Source organism: Muscardinus avellanarius (assembly GCF_963383645.1).
Source record: "Muscardinus avellanarius genome assembly, chromosome: 14".
Lineage (NCBI taxonomy): Eukaryota > Metazoa > Chordata > Mammalia > Rodentia > Gliridae > Muscardinus > Muscardinus avellanarius.
Genome location: NC_137800.1, coordinates 59,499,100 through 59,516,883, shown reverse-complemented (window position 1 = coordinate 59,516,883; position 17,784 = coordinate 59,499,100). Strand labels below are relative to the sequence as shown.

At 44.3% G+C, this 17,784-nt stretch overlaps 1 protein-coding gene across 1 annotated transcript in view; it reads left to right on the top strand.

The window, feature by feature from the left end:
* ZMAT4 (zinc finger matrin-type 4) overlaps window positions 1–17,784 on the top strand; it is a gene marked incomplete at both ends in the record, with an annotated part of 291,890 nt that overhangs the window by 62,178 nt on the left and 211,928 nt on the right. Inside the window, one exon of the mRNA XM_080709698.1 lies at window positions 7,361–7,450. Coding sequence (XP_080565824.1) covers window positions 7,361–7,450 — 90 coding nt within the window. The remainder of the gene's footprint in view (window positions 1–7,360; window positions 7,451–17,784) is intronic.

Genomic DNA, 17,784 nt, shown 5'->3' with positions numbered 1-17,784 from the left:
CTACTAAGTGAAGCCCTCTGCAACTTAGTGAGACCCTGTTTCAAAATAGGGAATAAAAATAGGGCTGGGGGTATAGCTCGGAGGTAAAATGCCCAGTTCAATCCCCAGTATCACAAGATATATAAATAAATTAATTAATTTAAAGTAAAAAGTCTTCCTGTATAATACACAGTTTTAAAATGGTGCCACTCATACCCGGCAGAATAGGTTATTAAGGCCTGCCACATGGTCTGCTATATGTGGGTAGCCTTGAGCCCATATACAGTCTACCTGAATCCTTTTGGGATCTTCTGGTCCAATTTCAGCTCCAGGAATGGATTACAGACAATTGCCATAGTCCAGGAGCCTGAGCAGGAGGCTTGCAACGTGGGGCCTTGGGCAGTTCCTTCAGGGGAGTTTTATCTCCTCTTTCTCTGTGTTGTTGAAGTCTTTCTTTAGGAACTCTTTTTCTCCTTTCTTTTTTCTAGTTGGCCCATCTTTCGTACAGGGCATGTCTGTACCTAACCTTCTCCTGGTGGTAATGATCAGGGAAGATGGGTATGTGGGGGAAGCCCCACTCTTGAGAAGGAATCGCTGGCTCCCCTGTGCCTTTCTCTTTGGTTTGTCTGCTTTTAACTGCACTTCCCAGGGTGGTGTTGCTGCAAGGTTTTCAGGGCTCACTCCCCAGGCCCTCCATAATGGAAGCTCAGCTGGGGTTCTGCCAGGACAGCCTCTCCTTCCACCATGTGCGAGGGAGCCCCAGCCTCACATCAGCCAGGGATGTCCTGGGTATTTCAGCCAGTTAGACTTTGGGCTTTGTTGTCCTTTCTCTAGCTGGTTTCTCTTTACCTTAAATGAGTAAAAAGACCTCAAAAGTGGTGGCCCGTCCTATCTCTCTTCTATAGTGTCAGTCTGTTCCAGGTTCTCCCTTTTCCTTGAAGTCCTTGGCTTATTTTAGCTGGTTTCTGGAAGAGGTATAATTAGATGCCTATGATGAAGTAAGAGGCTAGGAGACTTATCTAGGAAATCAGGAATGGATAGGGAAGCTTATTTGAGATAACACCTCTCCTGCCAGCCTCGCAACTGTGATTTGAGGATGAAATGAGATGATAAATGTGCAAGGGCTTTGAAGACTGCTTGAAGCAAGCATTATGCAAATACGAACTCGCTTTGTTATCTACATTTTATAATACCAGAAACCAGTAGCCTTGTTGGAAGCAAATGTGAGTTGTGAATTTTTTAAGGCATGTGTGATAATGGAAGATGGTTATTTAGGTGAGCACAAAGCATTCTATTTTTATGTGCTTTGCCCCCTTCTTTCACAGCAATCCATCTGAAATAGAGGTTTGTTCTTCATCCCCCCAAGAGAAGGCTGGCCTGAATTTCCACTTTAGACAATTTTTTTTTGAGTGCCAAGAGATTGTTTCAACAAAAGAAACTAATCTTCAGATAGGTCTGACCCTGCACAATGCCCAAGACTGGGGCCAGAGACTTTAATTAAAATGGAAGAGTTGAAAATTTCTGACCTATCTGGGAAGCTTAAACTTGATGTGGTTTGAGTGAAAGTAATAACTTTTGCTCAAAATGCAAATATGAATGCAGGAAAGAGCCTGGGATTGACTCTGTGCAATTGGAAGAGGTTGCTACTTCTTTTTCATGACATTCTCCTTAAGGAGATTGTCTTTTTTTTTTTCCCCCCCTTCTGAACTTTGTAATACATTTAAAATGTGGGTTGTTGTTTTGACTTTTTTCTCCTTAAGTTGTCTTTCACTTGGCAATTTGTCATTTTGTATTTTTTAAAGCAGTATGAATTTTAGTATTAGGAAGTCTTTGCAAAAGTGGCAAGGGCTTTCTTTTGACTTTGTCTGTTTGGGTGACATGGAGTCTGTGGATGGTGTGCGTCTCCCCCAGCCCTCTCTGTGTAGCTGCATGGACAGCACCAGCTTCCGTGTCCCAGAGTCTACGTACACATACGGATATGGAGAGTCATCATATTGTGAAAAGCACGCATATTTACTGTAGCATTTGTATGTACCAAAATAAAGTTTTAAAATTTTAAGTTGCAGCTGGGTATGATGGTGCACACCTGTAATCCCAGTACTTGAGAGGCCAAGACAGGAAAATCACAGGTTTGAGGCCAGCCTCAGCAATTTAGTGAGGCCGTCAACAACTTAGTAAGATCCTGTTTCAGGATAGAAAAAAGAAAATAGAACTGAGGGTACAGCTCAGAGGTAGAATGTCCTTGAGTTCACTCCCCAGTACCACACACGCACGTGCGCACACGAGCGTACACACACACACACACACACACACACACACACACACTGAAGTTGCATGTACTGTGCTTGGATTAAGACAGTTCATCCAATACTAAATACTTCACTGAAGAAAATATATATTTTGGTTGTTAATAAGCCATTAACAAGAGTAGATGGAAACAGTTGGTTATGGCACCACTAAAAGCATTCCACATCTGTCTTGCTTTTTATTTATTATCATAATTGTGGGTAAAAAGTATGATTAGTGTAGACTTACCACCATGGCTTGCCATTGTAAAGTTATCGTTATGTTTATATTATAGAAAAATTTGTTATAAAAATGAAAACCATACTCAGTCTAACAAAAAAATCTTTTCTCCTTTTTCCTTTCACTTCTTGATATACTTACAAACTTTTTGTTTGTTTGTTTTTGGCACTGGGGGTTGAACCCAGAAGGCTTCTACGTCTGAGCTACATCCCCAGCTGTTTTATTTTTTATTTGGAAACAAGGTCTTTCTATTTGCTAAGGGTCTTGCTAAGTTTCTGAGGCTGGCCTTGAGCCTGTGATCCTCCTGTCTCAGCCTCTAAGTGTGGGGATTGTAGTCATAGACCACCACACCCCGCTACAAACATTTATGTTATTGTAATCAGAGCATATGTGGTTTTGAGTTTAGCAGTTTTGCGTTTGGCATTCTTCTCTTCTCTGCTTACCACGAGGGCTCTCCACGGCAGCAGTGCTAACCAGTCTATTGCTGAGCATGCAGTTGTGTCCCGTGGGTTTTTCCTTCAAATTTAGGCAATGCTACAGTGAACGCCATTGCTCTCATTTAATTTTGACTTTCTCGTTGTAAGGATGTTGTTTGTTTGCTTTCTTAGAATAAATGGAAAGCAGTGAGATTACGGTGGCAAATTTCAAAAAGTTTCTGGTAGGTAGGAGGTAAAGGAGTTCAACTGAAGCAGACCAGGACATCTTGCTTTGAGGAAGAGGTGGCCCCAAAGGGAGGGCAGGGCTCAGTGGCTGTGATAGCCTTTTGTCATGGTGACTAAAGGAACCAGAAAAATCAATTTATAAGAAAAGATTTATTTTGTCTCATGGTTTTAAAGGTTCAGTTCATGGGTGGCCAACTCCATGGTTCTGGGCATGAGGTAAGTCACAACATCATGGCAGAAAGGGAGAGGGAGAGGAAGGGAGGGAGGGAGGGAGGGAGGGAGAAGAGAAGAGAAGAGGAGAGGAGAGGAGAGGAGAGGAGAGGAGAGGAGAGGAAGGAGAGAGAATGAATAAGAACAGAGGGATGTGGTGTCCAGTGTAGTCCATTCAGCCTATCAGTGAATTAATTTATTTGATGAGGTCAGAGCCCTCCCTTATGATCTAATCTTCCCTGAAAGTCCCACCTCTGACCCTTGCCACATTGTGGATCGTGCCTTCAGCACATGGGCTTTCAGGGGGCCACACCAGACAAACTATCACACTGGCGGTGCTGGCCCTTTGGGCTGGAGGCAGGGTGAATTGTGGCTCAGGGACAGTCGGCTGGGAGCCACTTCCCTTCATCAATCTGGAAGCAGCTTTGGATTTGAAACAGTGTATCTGGACAGGCAACTCCTCTATCTGCACTAAGAGGTGGACTATCTGCAGTATTTTTACTTCCTGCTGGAAGCCAGGGTTGGCTTGTAGGCAGAGAAGACATCAGACCTGGCTCAGGCAATCCAGAGAAAGCAGTGGGAGGGGAGAAGCCCTGGTGGGGGCTCTAAGGAATAAATAGGGCCACCGACATCACACTTTCCCACAGGAGTATTCAGACACTCCATCTCTCTTCACCTTAGACAAGAGAGCTGCTCTATCAGTCATTTCTTTATCCACCAAAATCAGAGATGGCTGAACCAAGAAAATGGCTGGAGAAAGAGGCCGGTGACTATCAAAATTGCTAATAAGCCTCAAATCCCAACCTCTCTCATCACTAATGGCTTTACAGATGAGGTGTCATTTATTTGCTTTTTCTTTTCTGCTAATGGGTTTATACTAGCTTCCTGAAACTGGAATTAAAGAACTCAGTGAACTTTGCCTTTGCTAGAAACTCTTTTGAAAAGAAATGCAATCCTTCAGAGAAGAAAAAATGCCAGTCACAAAACCAGCTGTATTATGAGATTTCCAATTTTGCCATAATTTTGTTCTCTGGGAATCCAGGGCTTTCAGTAGATTGATGATGTAGGAGCCTCTAGGAGAATTTCCTTGGTGATAACAAATGCAAAATTGAAAATCCACTTCAGCCATGTTTGAGCTCACATGGGTACCACTTTGTCTCTTCAGCAATTACTGGCTATGCTTGCTTTTTCACCAGCCCAGGCTCTGCATCTATGCTCAACATCTTTCAGGTTTTTAAATGCTCCTTTTTATTCTTTTAGCTGTAGCAGAGTTCCTAATGTTACCATTAACCTGCCTCCAAAAACGCCAATGAAATGGTAGTAATGTATATGGATTTTAGAAATCAGCATGTTTATTTGCAAAAAGAAAGCAGTCTGTATTGTCTCAAAAAAAAAAAAGCCTGCAGAAACTGAACAATGATGTTGAATTATCTGACATTCATTCGCAGAGATGTCTCTGTCCTATCCATCTTCCAAGCCAAAAAAAGACAAAAGAAAAAAAAAAAACAGATAACCTTGATTAAAATCTACTTTGGAACTTAGAAATAGCCACAAGTGTTGACATTCTTATTTCAAATCACACCTCAGGACTTTTATACGTCTGTAAAATTTTCTTATTTCCATTAGGACTTTTAAACCCAATTAAAAGGCCTTAAAAAGTGTCCAGGGTCTGTTAAGAGACCTTCTTGCTCTAGGCAGAATAAAAGAATTTAAAAAGTGACAAATGAGGAAAGCCGTCCAGAAAAGATTTACGATATATCCTGTAAACAAGATGCAACTTCTGTGTGTTCTCTAGTAATCATCCTGTGCCAGAGGGGTGTGGTGAGGTTCTCCTGTAATCCCAGTAGTTAGGAAGCTGAGTAGGAGGATCATAGGTTTGAGGCCAGCCTCAGCAATTAAGTAAGACTCTGTTTTAAAATCAATCAATCACTAAAAAGGCTGGGGATGTAGCTCAAACATAGAATGCCTCCAATACTAGAGACAGTGAGAGGAAAAAAAGAATAAAGAAGCCAGGTGTGGTGGCGTGTGGTGGTGCACGCTTGTAATCCTAGCATTCAGGAGGCAGAGACAGGAGGATCATGGTTCACCGATCATGGTTCACCGACAGCCTCAACTACTTAGCAAGGCTCTTCGCAACTCAATGAGACCTTGTTTCAAAAATAAAAAGATTAAAAATTAGGGCTGGAGTGTAGCTTGGAGGTACAATGTCCCTGGGTTGAGTCCCCAGTACCGCAAAATAAATAAATAAATAGATAAATAAATAATAAATAAAAGGAAGAAAGAAAATATAAAAATCACTGTCTTTGTAGCTGAGCCATAAAAATAAACCATCCCCAATGAGATTGGCTAGACCACAACTGTAAGTAAAGGCAAAGTGGAACAAAGATCTTGAAAACAAGAAGAACATATGCAGGTCAAGGACAGGGAAGCACTTGGGATGAGGAAGCAGTGAACTCAGAGTTTGGAAATGGCACAGCCAATTGCAGGAAATGTTTTAGACTTTGGGAATTACACTTTTCACCAACACTGTCTCATTTGATTCTCAATGCAAGTCTGATAAATGTCATCGTATTCATCTTGTATGTGGAGAAAATCAGACTCCTTTGGACATTCCAGTCAGCAAATGATCTGACATCTCACAGCTAACAAGTGATATAGCTGGAACTAGAAATCTGAACTTCTGAATTCCTTCCTTCCTTCCTTCCTTCTTTCCTTCTCCTTCCTCCCTTCCTCCCTTCCTCCCTTCCTTCCTCCCTTCCTTCCTTCCTTCCTTCCTTCCTTCCTTCCTTCTTTTCTTCCTCCCTTCTTCCCTTCCTCTCTTCCTCCCACCCACGAACACTCTACCTCTGAGCTACAGCCCCAGCCAAATTTTATTTATTATTATTTATTTCTGGTAGTTAGGATTGAACCCAGGGACATTCTACTATGTCCAAGTTACACCCTCACCCTCCCCTTTTTAAAAATAGTGCATCACTAAGTTGCTGAGGGCCTCCTTAAATTGCTGAGGCTGGCTTTGAATCTGAGGTCCTCTTGTCTCAGCCCTCTGAGTACTGGAATTATAGGTGTGTGTGCCACCATGCCCAGCTTTATATTTTATTTTGAAATAGGGCCTTACTTTTTTACCCTGTCATTCTGCCTTTGAGAGAACTTGCAAGTTAAAAACGATGGAAGTTCAGGTTGGGCTGTCTAATAAGCAAAAGAACAGAGGAAAGATGGGACCAAGAAGGGATCAGTTTCTCCATGCTGGCCACAGACCAGCTGGCACAGCTAGAATCTGCAACCCTGCAAATTTCCGTGGGTGGGGGTGGATTCATTCCTTCACCAGCATCTCCCAGCTTGCAGGTAGTATGGGCTCTGCTCAGCCCCAGAATCACATCCCTGTCTCTTGTTTGTTCATGATATCTGACCTCAGAGAACTCCTCTTGAGAGCTAGTTAAGAGACCAGGCTTTGGCTTGGGAGAACCCGAAGAAAGGGCTTCTTTAGGGGGTGCTGTGCCTGCTGGGTACCCAGGGAGGCCTCTGCTCTGTTCTCTGAGGTAGGTAGAGGGAGAGCCAGAGAAAGTTTCTTGCTTCTCTTCTCTTCTTCACAGTTAATCCTTATATTATTTCCTTTGCTTACCTGTCTTATTTTTGAGGACAATCAAATGCATTGTCCACTCAAGGCTGAATGGTCCCAATGCTTTTACTTTTCTTCCTTACTGTGTGTGTGTGTGTGTGTGTGTGTGTGTGTGTGTCTTTTACTTTTCTTCCTTACTGTGTGTGTGTGTGTGTGTTTTACTTATCCTAAAATTATATCGGTTTGATAGCTTTGGGCCGGCCATTTAATCTATCTGACACTATATCCTGAACAACTCACAGAAGCAAGAGGAAGTGTTTTCAATGGAAAGTACTTCTGTGCATTTGTGGTGGTCACTGGCTACGTTTCAAAGGATTTAAAACTGTCTTCTCTTATACAATATATCTCTTTTGCTTTTACTTTCCAGAGTCGAAAACATGCAAGCAAAGTCCGACTCTATTACATGCTTCACCCCAGGGATGGCGGGTGTCCTGCCAAGAGGCTCAGGTCGGAGAACGTGAGTATCTGCTGCCACGTGTTTTTCTCAGGTGATGGGTTCTGTTTACTAAGGGCTTTGCAGGCGGAAGAATTGTAGGCAGGACCAGAATGATAGCAAAGCTAGCAGAAACACTTCTTCAACATGACAGAATGTATTACATATATGCAAGCCTGTTCGTTTTTTCTTTCTTGCCAGAACTTGCCAATATTGGAAGGCTTTTTGATGCTATTGCTCCAGGACCACAGAGGGAATGCACAGAGGTGCCAGGGCAGAGCAGGGCTGGGTGACAGGAGACAAGGGCTGTCAAAGGTCAACGCGCTGGGAAGACAAGACCTGGGGGCAGACCTGTCAGAAATATTAGATGTTTTGCCTTTTACATGTTTTGTTTTTCCTCTGTTGTGTAGAACAGAATGTCAGTTTGTTAATTTATCATGAACACTGTTCATATCTTGCAAATAAAAATGCTCAGTCTTTTTGATCAGCGCCCCCTTTCCCCGGAGGCAACATTTACTTGGGAAGATAAATGACAATTAGAAAGTTGCTTTGAGGTTATAAAGTCAGAGCAAAGGGTTTATTTCATCCAGGCCAAGGCAAAGACTGATGAAATAAATATCCCTTCCTCCCGGCGGGGGTTACTTTTCCTAATGAGTAGAATATTCATATCCGCCAGCTGCAGAGGCCCTTCCTGATAAACACTGCAGATTAGACACAGGGATTCCTCACCCTCTGAGTGCAGAGGAAGCTCAGGCCCAGAATCGTTACCCTGCAGCAACTGCGCGTGTGATCGTTTCACAGATGTCTGTCCTCTTGTCTCATTAAAAATTAACATAGGATCATTGAAGAAAGCTTATAAAATGTGAACCCGAGTGATTCTGATAGGAGAAAATATGAGAAAAGAGGAGCGTGTGTGACTGAAGGTCACGAGCATCAGGGCTGGGGTTCCTAAAAAATCCCAAGCATGTCTTTAGCACCACGAAATGAGCTATTCATACACAGGCTCATCTGGAACACTCTGGAGCTGTCTTTACTGCTAGGGAGAAGCAGAACCAGCACTTTCAGTTCATTGGAGGAAAAAGAGGACATGAGAACTTGGCAAGCTTCTAAGACCCGGGGCCCAATCTAATGGTCAGTTCTTGGCCTGAGCACCTTGGGCTAATAATTGACCTCTAGGAGCCTGGGTTTCCCACTTTCCTCACTCGGCTTTTGTGCCTATTAAACAAAATAGAAAAATATCAGGCACACTCTTTATGCCTTGAAACAGACGAGGAAACAAATAAGACAGAGATTGCTTTAAAGAAACTGGTAGCAGGGTGAAGGAGATTAACATTGTATCAGAAGGTTAACAGCATAAGTAGACATGATCCCACCCCATATGTGTTTGCAGGAGAACCACAGAGCCAAAGGAAGGGTAAGGGAAGGATCCTGGTACTGCCAGGGCAGGTGCCTTGTGTAGGAGTTGGCTTACAAGATGGAGGAGGGAGGACACCAATTTCTCAGGTGCCTCCCTATCAAAGAAATTTGATCAACCACAGGGTACTGAGCCCCGGCCAGCTGTCCTGTTACCTCAGCACCCTGGGGCTGCAGGAGAACCCCGATTGCCATTAGATGAGGATCCATTAGCTAGTTGAACAGAATTAGTTTGTTACTTCTCAAAACTAGCCAGCAATTGTGTCTGCATCCATTCAGTCAGTAGCGATTCAGTGTCCTATCATAAGTGGTCAGGAAACATTGGGGTTCTGAGCCAGTTGACAGTTAGCTTTTGCACACAGGTTATTTTCTGAGTATTCACATTCTTGGTTTATTTATTTTTCATTTTTGGTACATAAATTGAACCCAGGGGCATTCTACCTCCAAGCTACACCTCTAGCCCTTTTTTATGTTGAAACAGGGTCTCACTAAGGTTCTGAGAGTCTCGCTGTATTGCTGAGGCTGGCCTCAGACCTGTGATCTTCCTGTCTCAATCTCTAAAGTACTGGGATTACAGGCATGCACCACTATACCTGGCTCTAACTACTCATCTTTGAATGAGGATGTCTCCCTTTCATCTCAGCTCTAGAGAGGGCTGGAGCAGAAAGATGACCTGGGGCCTCAGGCTGCTATTGTATTTGCCAAATTATGGACATGGTTTTTGTTGCTTTGGACAGACTCCTGATTCACCCCACGTAGGCTCCATTCTTGACAGTAACCTGGGGCACAGTTTATGGATGGGCAGATGTTTAGGTGTGTGAGGACTCCTTACCAAAAATTCCTTTGAACACTTCTTTTTCTGATGCGCCCTAGGTTCTTAAAAACTTTTATCTACCAATGATTTATTTATTAAAACCCTTTCTATAAGTTATTAATTATAGTATACAGTAGACAGAAAAGGAAACAAGATAATCTTACTTTTTGAAGGCTGTGCTTGATTTTTTTTTGTTCTGTTGTGTGTATACTACACAGGTGACTATATCATTTCCATTATGCATTTTGATAGATTTAATACAGCCAGAAGCCGCCTCCAGCCCTTCTCTGGGGCTCTGAGGGTGTGTGTTGTAATTATCTGAATCAACTTTGGTTTGTACAGACTCACAGGAAAGGATTGAGAGATTGAATATAAAGATGGACAATGGCTGGATCATTTATAAAATAGATCATCAATTCCCAACCTGCAGCAACCAGTCTGTAAACCAACCCAGTATCTATAGTAATCAGACTTAGGTGGCTCTAAGACTGACCACTGTCTGAATCAGGTGATCAGACCACTGTCTCTAGTGACAACCCAGGAAGCCACGCAGTGAACCCTATGACACCCTATGAAAAGAGACACAGAATGGACAGAATCTGACCCACAACATCCTTTTTTTTTCCTTCTTTTTCTTTTGTGGTACTGGAGATGGAACTCAGGAGCATTCTACCTCCGAGCTACACCCCAGCACTTTTTTTAAATCTTTATTTTTTTGAAAGAGGGTCTCACTGAGTTGCAAAGAGCCTCACTAAGCTGAGGCTGTCCACGAACTGTGATCCTCTGGTCTCCACCTCCCGAATGCAGCATCCTTAATTCTTGTCCTGGCTTCTAATTTGGGGCCAAGCAGAGAAAGTCAAGTGCGTGTCCCTAAACAATAATGCAGGATGCCCTGCTCTCCTTAAGCCTCCTTCACTTCCCTGTGCCGACGGTCTCCAATCACGGCCAGCCTCCAGGCTCCCCTGGCTCCTCTGTACAGCTTCCTCATGTTACTTTGAGTCTTCTCAATCCCACGTGACAGTGGCCAGCTCCCTGGGTACATAGCAAGCTCTGAAGAGGTCACATCCACCTGTTCTCATTTGAGTGGGCTTCATTTCCATAGGGCTGTGAAATGGGATAGCGACATTATCTAGCAGACAGGTTTATCATCAGGCTCAATGATCAAGCTCTTATTTGTTTAGCACTGTTTACCCAGCACCTTCCCCATGCATGCTATTGTGAGCATGCTCTCCACCGGCCCCTGTGCTCTCAAAAGAACACAGCACTCCCTCTACTTGCATCTGCACTCCTACCCTCCCTTCCTGCTTGCCGTGGGGTGACAGGTTTGCATCCCAGCGTTACCTCGTCCAGTAGAGCATCCACACCTGCTTTGACTTCCCAGGAAAGCTGGGAGCTCCTGAGAACAGGGCACACCTGTTCCTGGCTTTTCTCGGGCCGGCCACACCTGAGGCTGCCCTGGCTCTCTGGCACACAGGGCAGCCCCACCGGTACCCAGAATTGGAGAGAAGAGGTGTCTTCTCTCCAAGTTCACCATTCCGTTTCTACTTCAGATCCTCACTGTCTTTTTTGCTGGTTTGTTTTAATGAATTTCATTTCTGCCTCCTGCTTTGGCATTTTCAGCTTTTAAAATCCCCCCTTTGTGAGCTTTACTCTTTAGAATCTTCATTTAGATCTTCTATTCCTTTCTCTGAAAATTTAGAGGAAGACATTTTCCCCTTGAGGCCACAGGGTAAAATTAAATGTGAAATAAATTGTTATAGTTGATTGCCTTAGAGAAATTTTCAGTAATCCCCTGAGCGTTAGAGCCAAAAAGGACTTCTGAAATCATTTAGTTGGCCACACTTCTCAGCTTCTCAACACTAACTCCCTTTAGTATCTTTTTCCTGTAGGTCACATGCTTTGGGGAGAATGTATCTGTTTAAGAAATAGCACTTTTAAGTAAAGAGGTGATTTAGTTTTACTCTTTTTTTTCTGAAAAGACAATTTAATGCCAATCAAAATTGCCAGTGACTATTTCTTTTCTTTTTTGGTTCTGGGGATTGAACCAAGGGGCATTCTACCTGAGCTACACCCCTACCCCTTTTGATTTTCAAACAGGTTCTTATTAGGTTGCTGGAGATCTCACTGAGTTATTGAGACTGGCCACCTCCAACCTACAATCCTCCTATCTCAGCCTCCCAAGTACCAGAATTGCAGGTGTGTATCACTGTGCCTCGCTTGCCAGTCACTATTAAGTAAATGATGGATGTAGTGGCACACACCTATAATCCCAGATGACATGCACACACACACAGTTTCTTCTAAAGGGAACACTGGCCAGGCGTGGTGGCGCACGCTTGTAATCCCCGCGCTTGGGAGGCTGAGGCAGGAGGATCGCACAGGTCGAAGCCAGCCTCAGCTACTTAGTGAGGCTCTCAGCAACTTAGTGAGACCCTGTTTCCAAATAAAATAGAAAACAGGTCTGGGAGTATAGCCCGGAGGTAGAAAGCCCCTGGGTTCCACCCCCAGTACCACAAAAAAAAAAAAATAATAATAATAAAATAAAGGGAACACTGGCATTTGGTTAGCCTTATGAGGGGCATCACTCCTCATTCCTCGTTTAAGTTCGAACCATTAAATACAGCCTGAGAACACAAATATTCTGGGATGGGAGGAACCTATGTGATCAAGCCCTTCCTTCTTATTACAAAGGTGAAAACAAGGACCAGAGAAGTACTGAGACACACGTCCAGGTTGGTCAGGCTAAGGCTCAGGCCCTGCTTCTTCACATCCTATTCCAAAGCTTTCCTCACATAGCTGCAAGTTGTCTTATCTTTGGGCCTTGGTGTGCAGCTGGGTCCAGAGCCAGGGAATCCTTTCGTTCTGGGTAAAGTCATACTAGTAGCTGGCACTTATCAGGTGGTTCCTGTGTGCATCACAAATGCTTTACATGCATGAGCACAGTTAATTCTATTTTTTTTTTTTTTTGTGGTGGTATTGGGGTTCCTGGAAGCCCATCTACCTCCGGGCTACACTCCCAGACCTATTTTTACATTTTTATTTGGAAACAGGGTCTCCTAAACCAGCGCGGCGCGGCTGGCTTCGAACCTGCGCGATCCTCCTGTCTCTGCCTCCCAAGCGCAGGGATTACAAGCATGCGCCACCACGCCCGGCTCTGAGCACAGTTAATTCTCATAACCCTGTGTAAGGTAGGAACGGCACTGTCCTTATCTACAGGGGGCAAGCCAGAACAGAATTTAAGTAACCTGTTTGGTCACACAGCTGTGGAGTGGCAGAGAGCTGGCTGGGAACAGAAAAGGAAACAAAGACATTGTTCTCTGGAGCTGCCCCCAGCTCTACCCGATCACTCCAGGGGCCATGTCAGCCCTCCCCACAGGGATCAGGGCGCCTGGATACAGTGAGGTTGGTGCCACCTCAGACATGCCTGGCACAGGGAGGGTCCTGGTGGCTCTGGTGGGACGTAGCAGGACATGACTGCTGGAGGGAGTACTGCGTGTCACTGGGGCGGTGCTTATGGTATCTGGAGGCTGGTGAAGGACAGAAGGACTCTTCTGAGGTGCGGTCAGCCAGAGTCATGGTTTCAGCAAGCAAGGTTTCTCCGATTTAGTGCTCGTGGGCAGGTCTGCTGAAACAAACCCATGGAAGCTGGACAGCTTACAGCAGCAGACATTGATTCTCTCCCCCTCTGCAACTCCAAGCCTGAGCCGGGTGTGGGCAGGGCCTCCCCTGCCCCAGGCCAGCCTCCTCACTGCTGCAGGGCTGGTCCTGGCTGGCAGCCACAGAATACCGATGATTTACCTTCATCTTCACCTCCCCTTCCGTGGGTTTGCTCCCCTCCTTTATGGGCTCGCTCTCCTTCTTGGAAGGAATCGGTGATGCGGTTTGTCAAGGAAGTTGGGAGTTGCCTGTGGCGCGCTGCGGTTCTCTAAGGACTCAGCGAGGCAGAGGTGGAGAGCTTGTAAGGCAAGTTTACTGTAAGGTGAGGAAGGAAGATAATTAACCCCCTCAGCCAAGGAGGGTTCCCCGAAAGCCTAGCAGCTACCTAGTCCTTTCTAGCTTTAGTGTCGGGGGCGGGGCTTGTAACTAGGAAACTTTGAACTGGCCTCTTGGGGGCTCATTGTAAGCATGCACAATCCTACATTTGAGTGAGCGAACCTGCCAACGGGGTGTGTGTGTGTGTGTGTGTGTGTGTGTGTGTGTGTGTGTTTGTATGGTACTGGGGATGCAACCCAGGGGCATTCTACCTCCAAGCTACACCTCCAGCCTTATTTTTTATTCTTTATTTTGAAACAGGGTCTCACTAAGTTGTGGAGGGCCTCACTAAGTAGCTGGGGCTGTCTGAGAACTGCGATCCTCCTGTAATCTCAAATGCTAGGATTACAAACATGTGCCACCACCATGGCTCCTTGGGTCATTTTTGCCCACTCTGGTCTGCTGCCACCAGGGGAAGGATGTGTAGTGGTCAGCTGACCCTCGGCACAGCTTGTGGGCAAGTGCCTGTGAGCTTGGATCCCCGCCGTGCCTCCTAAGTCTACAGGAGCATTCTGGGCTTCTTTCTGAACATGGAAGAGTCAGGGACCTCTGAGTCAATTCCCAGTTAGGAGCGCTGGTGCAGTTCTTCTCCCATTGGTTTCTCCCATTACTCGTCATATCTAGCTAATCTTCCGGTGTTCATAGATTTTTGCCCACTCTAATCCAGTATTACCTCGTTTTAACCAGTTGCATCGCAAAGACCCTAATTCCAAGGTAAGACCCCATCTCCTAGGTGCAGTGGTAGATACACAGTTGAGATTGGTGTGCTGGACAGGGTATTGGCTTAATGGTTGGTTCTGCCCAACAACGATGCATGTCTTATCAAAACGCTCTATTTAGCCAGGTATATAGTAAACACAGGTTTGTAATCCTGAGGATCAGACAGGAGGAGACTGAGACAGAGGATCGCAGGTTCATGTCCAACTTCAGCTGCTTAGTGTGGATCTCAGCAACTTAGTGAGACCTTGTTTCAAAATTAAAGACTAAAAAAAAAAAAAAAATAGGGCTGGGGGTGTAGCTCGGAGGTAGAGTGCCCTTGGGTTCCATCCCCAGTACCACAAAATAAATAAATAAAAATAGTTTTGGGCTAGCCGTATAATGTTTCTGGGTTCCATCTCCAGTTCCTAAAAAACAAACAAACAAACAAACACACTGTTTGCTAACGTGTCTGCTGCTTAATTCACTGTAAATTTTCAAAGGCAGGAGCATGATTCCCTATGTATTTAGAGTTAAGGTGGGGATTCTGTCCCTGGTTCTGCTACATGTTAGTTTAACAACTGTGTCTTAAACTTCTAAAACTTATTATTGCATTTGTAGTCAGGGATGCTAATTGCAGCCTCCATTTCTTTCAGAGTTGTTAAGGGTCCAAAGTCTTCTTATTTGTGAAGGAGCATGATAAATTATGAGCATGATAAATTATCCTTGAGTTTGTTAACTCAGGGATTTTTTTTTTCTTCTTTGTTTTTTAATTGTTCCTCATCTCAGGTGCTTCCCGTAGCTAATCAATCAATTAACCCATTTCTATAGAAGTACGGGGTTATATACTGCAAGGACACAGAAAAGGTATGAAACATGGTGTTTATCAGGGAGCTGGAAAGAAAAGACCTATGTAAAGCAATTTAAAAATAAGTGCCAATTTGTGTCCTCCAGGTGTTAATGAAATAAATGATCAGAAAAGTGTTGGGTGGGAGCTGGAGTAGTGAACAATGGCTTTCCTCAGGGAGGTGCTTGAGAAGGTTCTGGAAGACTGGGAGGGATTTAGTCTGGGTGGGGCCCCTTGCTGTGTAGAACCTCCAGTCCGGAATTAGGAAGGCTTATGGGAAGCCCTCCTTAGGCAGATATTTTTATGGTCCCCTTCAACTGACTTACATCTGACATTTATTTAGAAAGGCCTTTTGAAGCATTACCAATTAATTGGTTCGTTTATATTCAAAGTAAAAAATCAAATCCACAACCCAATCACAATATTAAAAGTTGTTTCAAATTGGTTCTTTTGTGGATAGCTATAGTTATTTGTGTTTGGTAAAGATAGAAATTATTTTCATGGATATAATTATGAATTGTTATTTGAAATACATTTAAGAATTTTTCACTGTCTTTATTTTATTACTAATTTTTTGTGGTACTGGGGATGGAACCCTAGGGCATTCTACCTCTGAGCCTCAGCCCCATTTTATATTCTTTATTTTGAAACAGGATCTAAGTTGCAGAGGGCCTTACTAAGTAGCTGAAGCTGTCCGCGAGCCATGATCTCCTGTCTCAGTCCCCCAAGTACTAGGATTACAAGCGTGGACCACCACGCTTGGCTTCCGCTTCACTATCTTTATTTATGACAAATTGTTGCCTTCTTACTCCTTTCCTTCTTCCTTCATTCCTCTTTTTGTTAATTTCTGAAGAAATAACTTCTTGAGATGCCAATTAATGGTTTCTAATTCAGATAATAACAGAATTCTCTCTTTATCTCTCTCTCCCCCACCCCCTTCTCTTTTGGGGCTGGGGATCCAGCCCAGGACCATGTCCTTTGTAACACCTGGTCCCTAAGTCTTCCATTATTGGATTTAGGCTTTTAGCTGGCTGTGACTACCAATTCCAGGCTGGCCAGGCCCCAGGGTTTGTGAGGAAACCCATGGTGGCTCTGAAAAACTTGCATGTGCAAGGTGCAAAAGAATGAGAGACAGAAGAGATGGACAGAATGTTTCCCTAAACATGAACCAAGTCTGCTGTGCCAGAGGCAAGAGCCATTTGGGTTGACTCCGTGAATTCCTGGCTTAACAGGCATGGCTCCCTGACTTCTTCCAGGGCAGGTTCTGCAGCACTTCCAGTTAGGTGCCCCAGAGCACGGCTCAGCTCACCCACATCTCCTCTCAGGGGGTCTTGTGAAGCTGAGCTGGGCTGTGTGGTCCTCTGGAGATTGGAGGCCACTGTTTTGGACCATAAGGTAATAGAAAGCAGCTGAGGGTGAGCAGAGAATCACAGAAGCAAGTGTGTGTCAACTTATAGACATCTCAAACCATGCCTTAAATAAAAGACAATCTGAGCTTGGGTAAAGATGGATTTTATAAGAAAGTTTGTCAGGCATTCAGAGTGTTTCAGTGATGGAGCGGGGCTTCGTTCTATAGTGAGAGTTACAAAGGCTGGAAAGAAATGCGTTGGGAAATGGAGGGAGTAGGTGCTGGGGTCAAGGAACTAAACAGGAAATGTTTTTCTTTATAATCAGTGGATTAGTAGAGGGGGCTGCTGATTGTGCCGAGGTGGGCCTCCTTCTTCTGATGTTGCGTCAGCTCTCCTTCTTTCTTATGCTGAAGCTGAGCCAGTGTTCAGGGGAAGCAGGAGAGAAGACTGACTAGCTTGGTCAAGTCAAGTTAGCGCACATTTTGTCCAGCCTGATTTTTGGTGAGCAACAATTCAGCAACTTATGTATGAGACACAGAATGGGAACTTGAGGGTCTGAATTTGGGCTAGTCATAGGTGATAAGATAGTCATCCAGGAACCTTATCTAAGCCTTTTGGGGTTGGGTTGGCCTTTTCAGTGGTCCCATTCCTGAAATACAGAAGGTGTTTTCGTACTGTCCCTGTTTTACAGGAGCACAGGGATCAGGTGAAGCTCAGGACTGTCTCATAGATTGGACATGACCAAGGCACCAACCTTGCTCAGGCAACTTGGCCTGCTGTTATGAAATCATCGCAGCCTGGTTGGCTTGAAAATAGACTTTTATTTCTCACAGTTTGGAGATTCTAAGATTAAGGTACCTGTCAGTTTGGTTCCTGGAGGGCTCGTTCTTGGTTTACAGATGGACTCCTTGTACCCTTACATGGAGGGAGGAGATGAGAGGTCATCTCTCTTATGAATCTTCTAAAAAGGACCTTAATCTCATTCCTGAGGATTCCAGTTCAGGGCCCAAAGGCCCTGGCTCCAAATATAATCACATCAAGGGTTATATTTATCTTCAATAGATATAAGATATATAATGCATATATTATATACAGGGCTTCCATATATAGAATTTGAAGGGAATTATTCAGTCGGTAACAACGAGACTTTAGACTGGCTTTTATCAGACACCATTTCTGGCGACTTTAATGTAATTATAGTGACTGT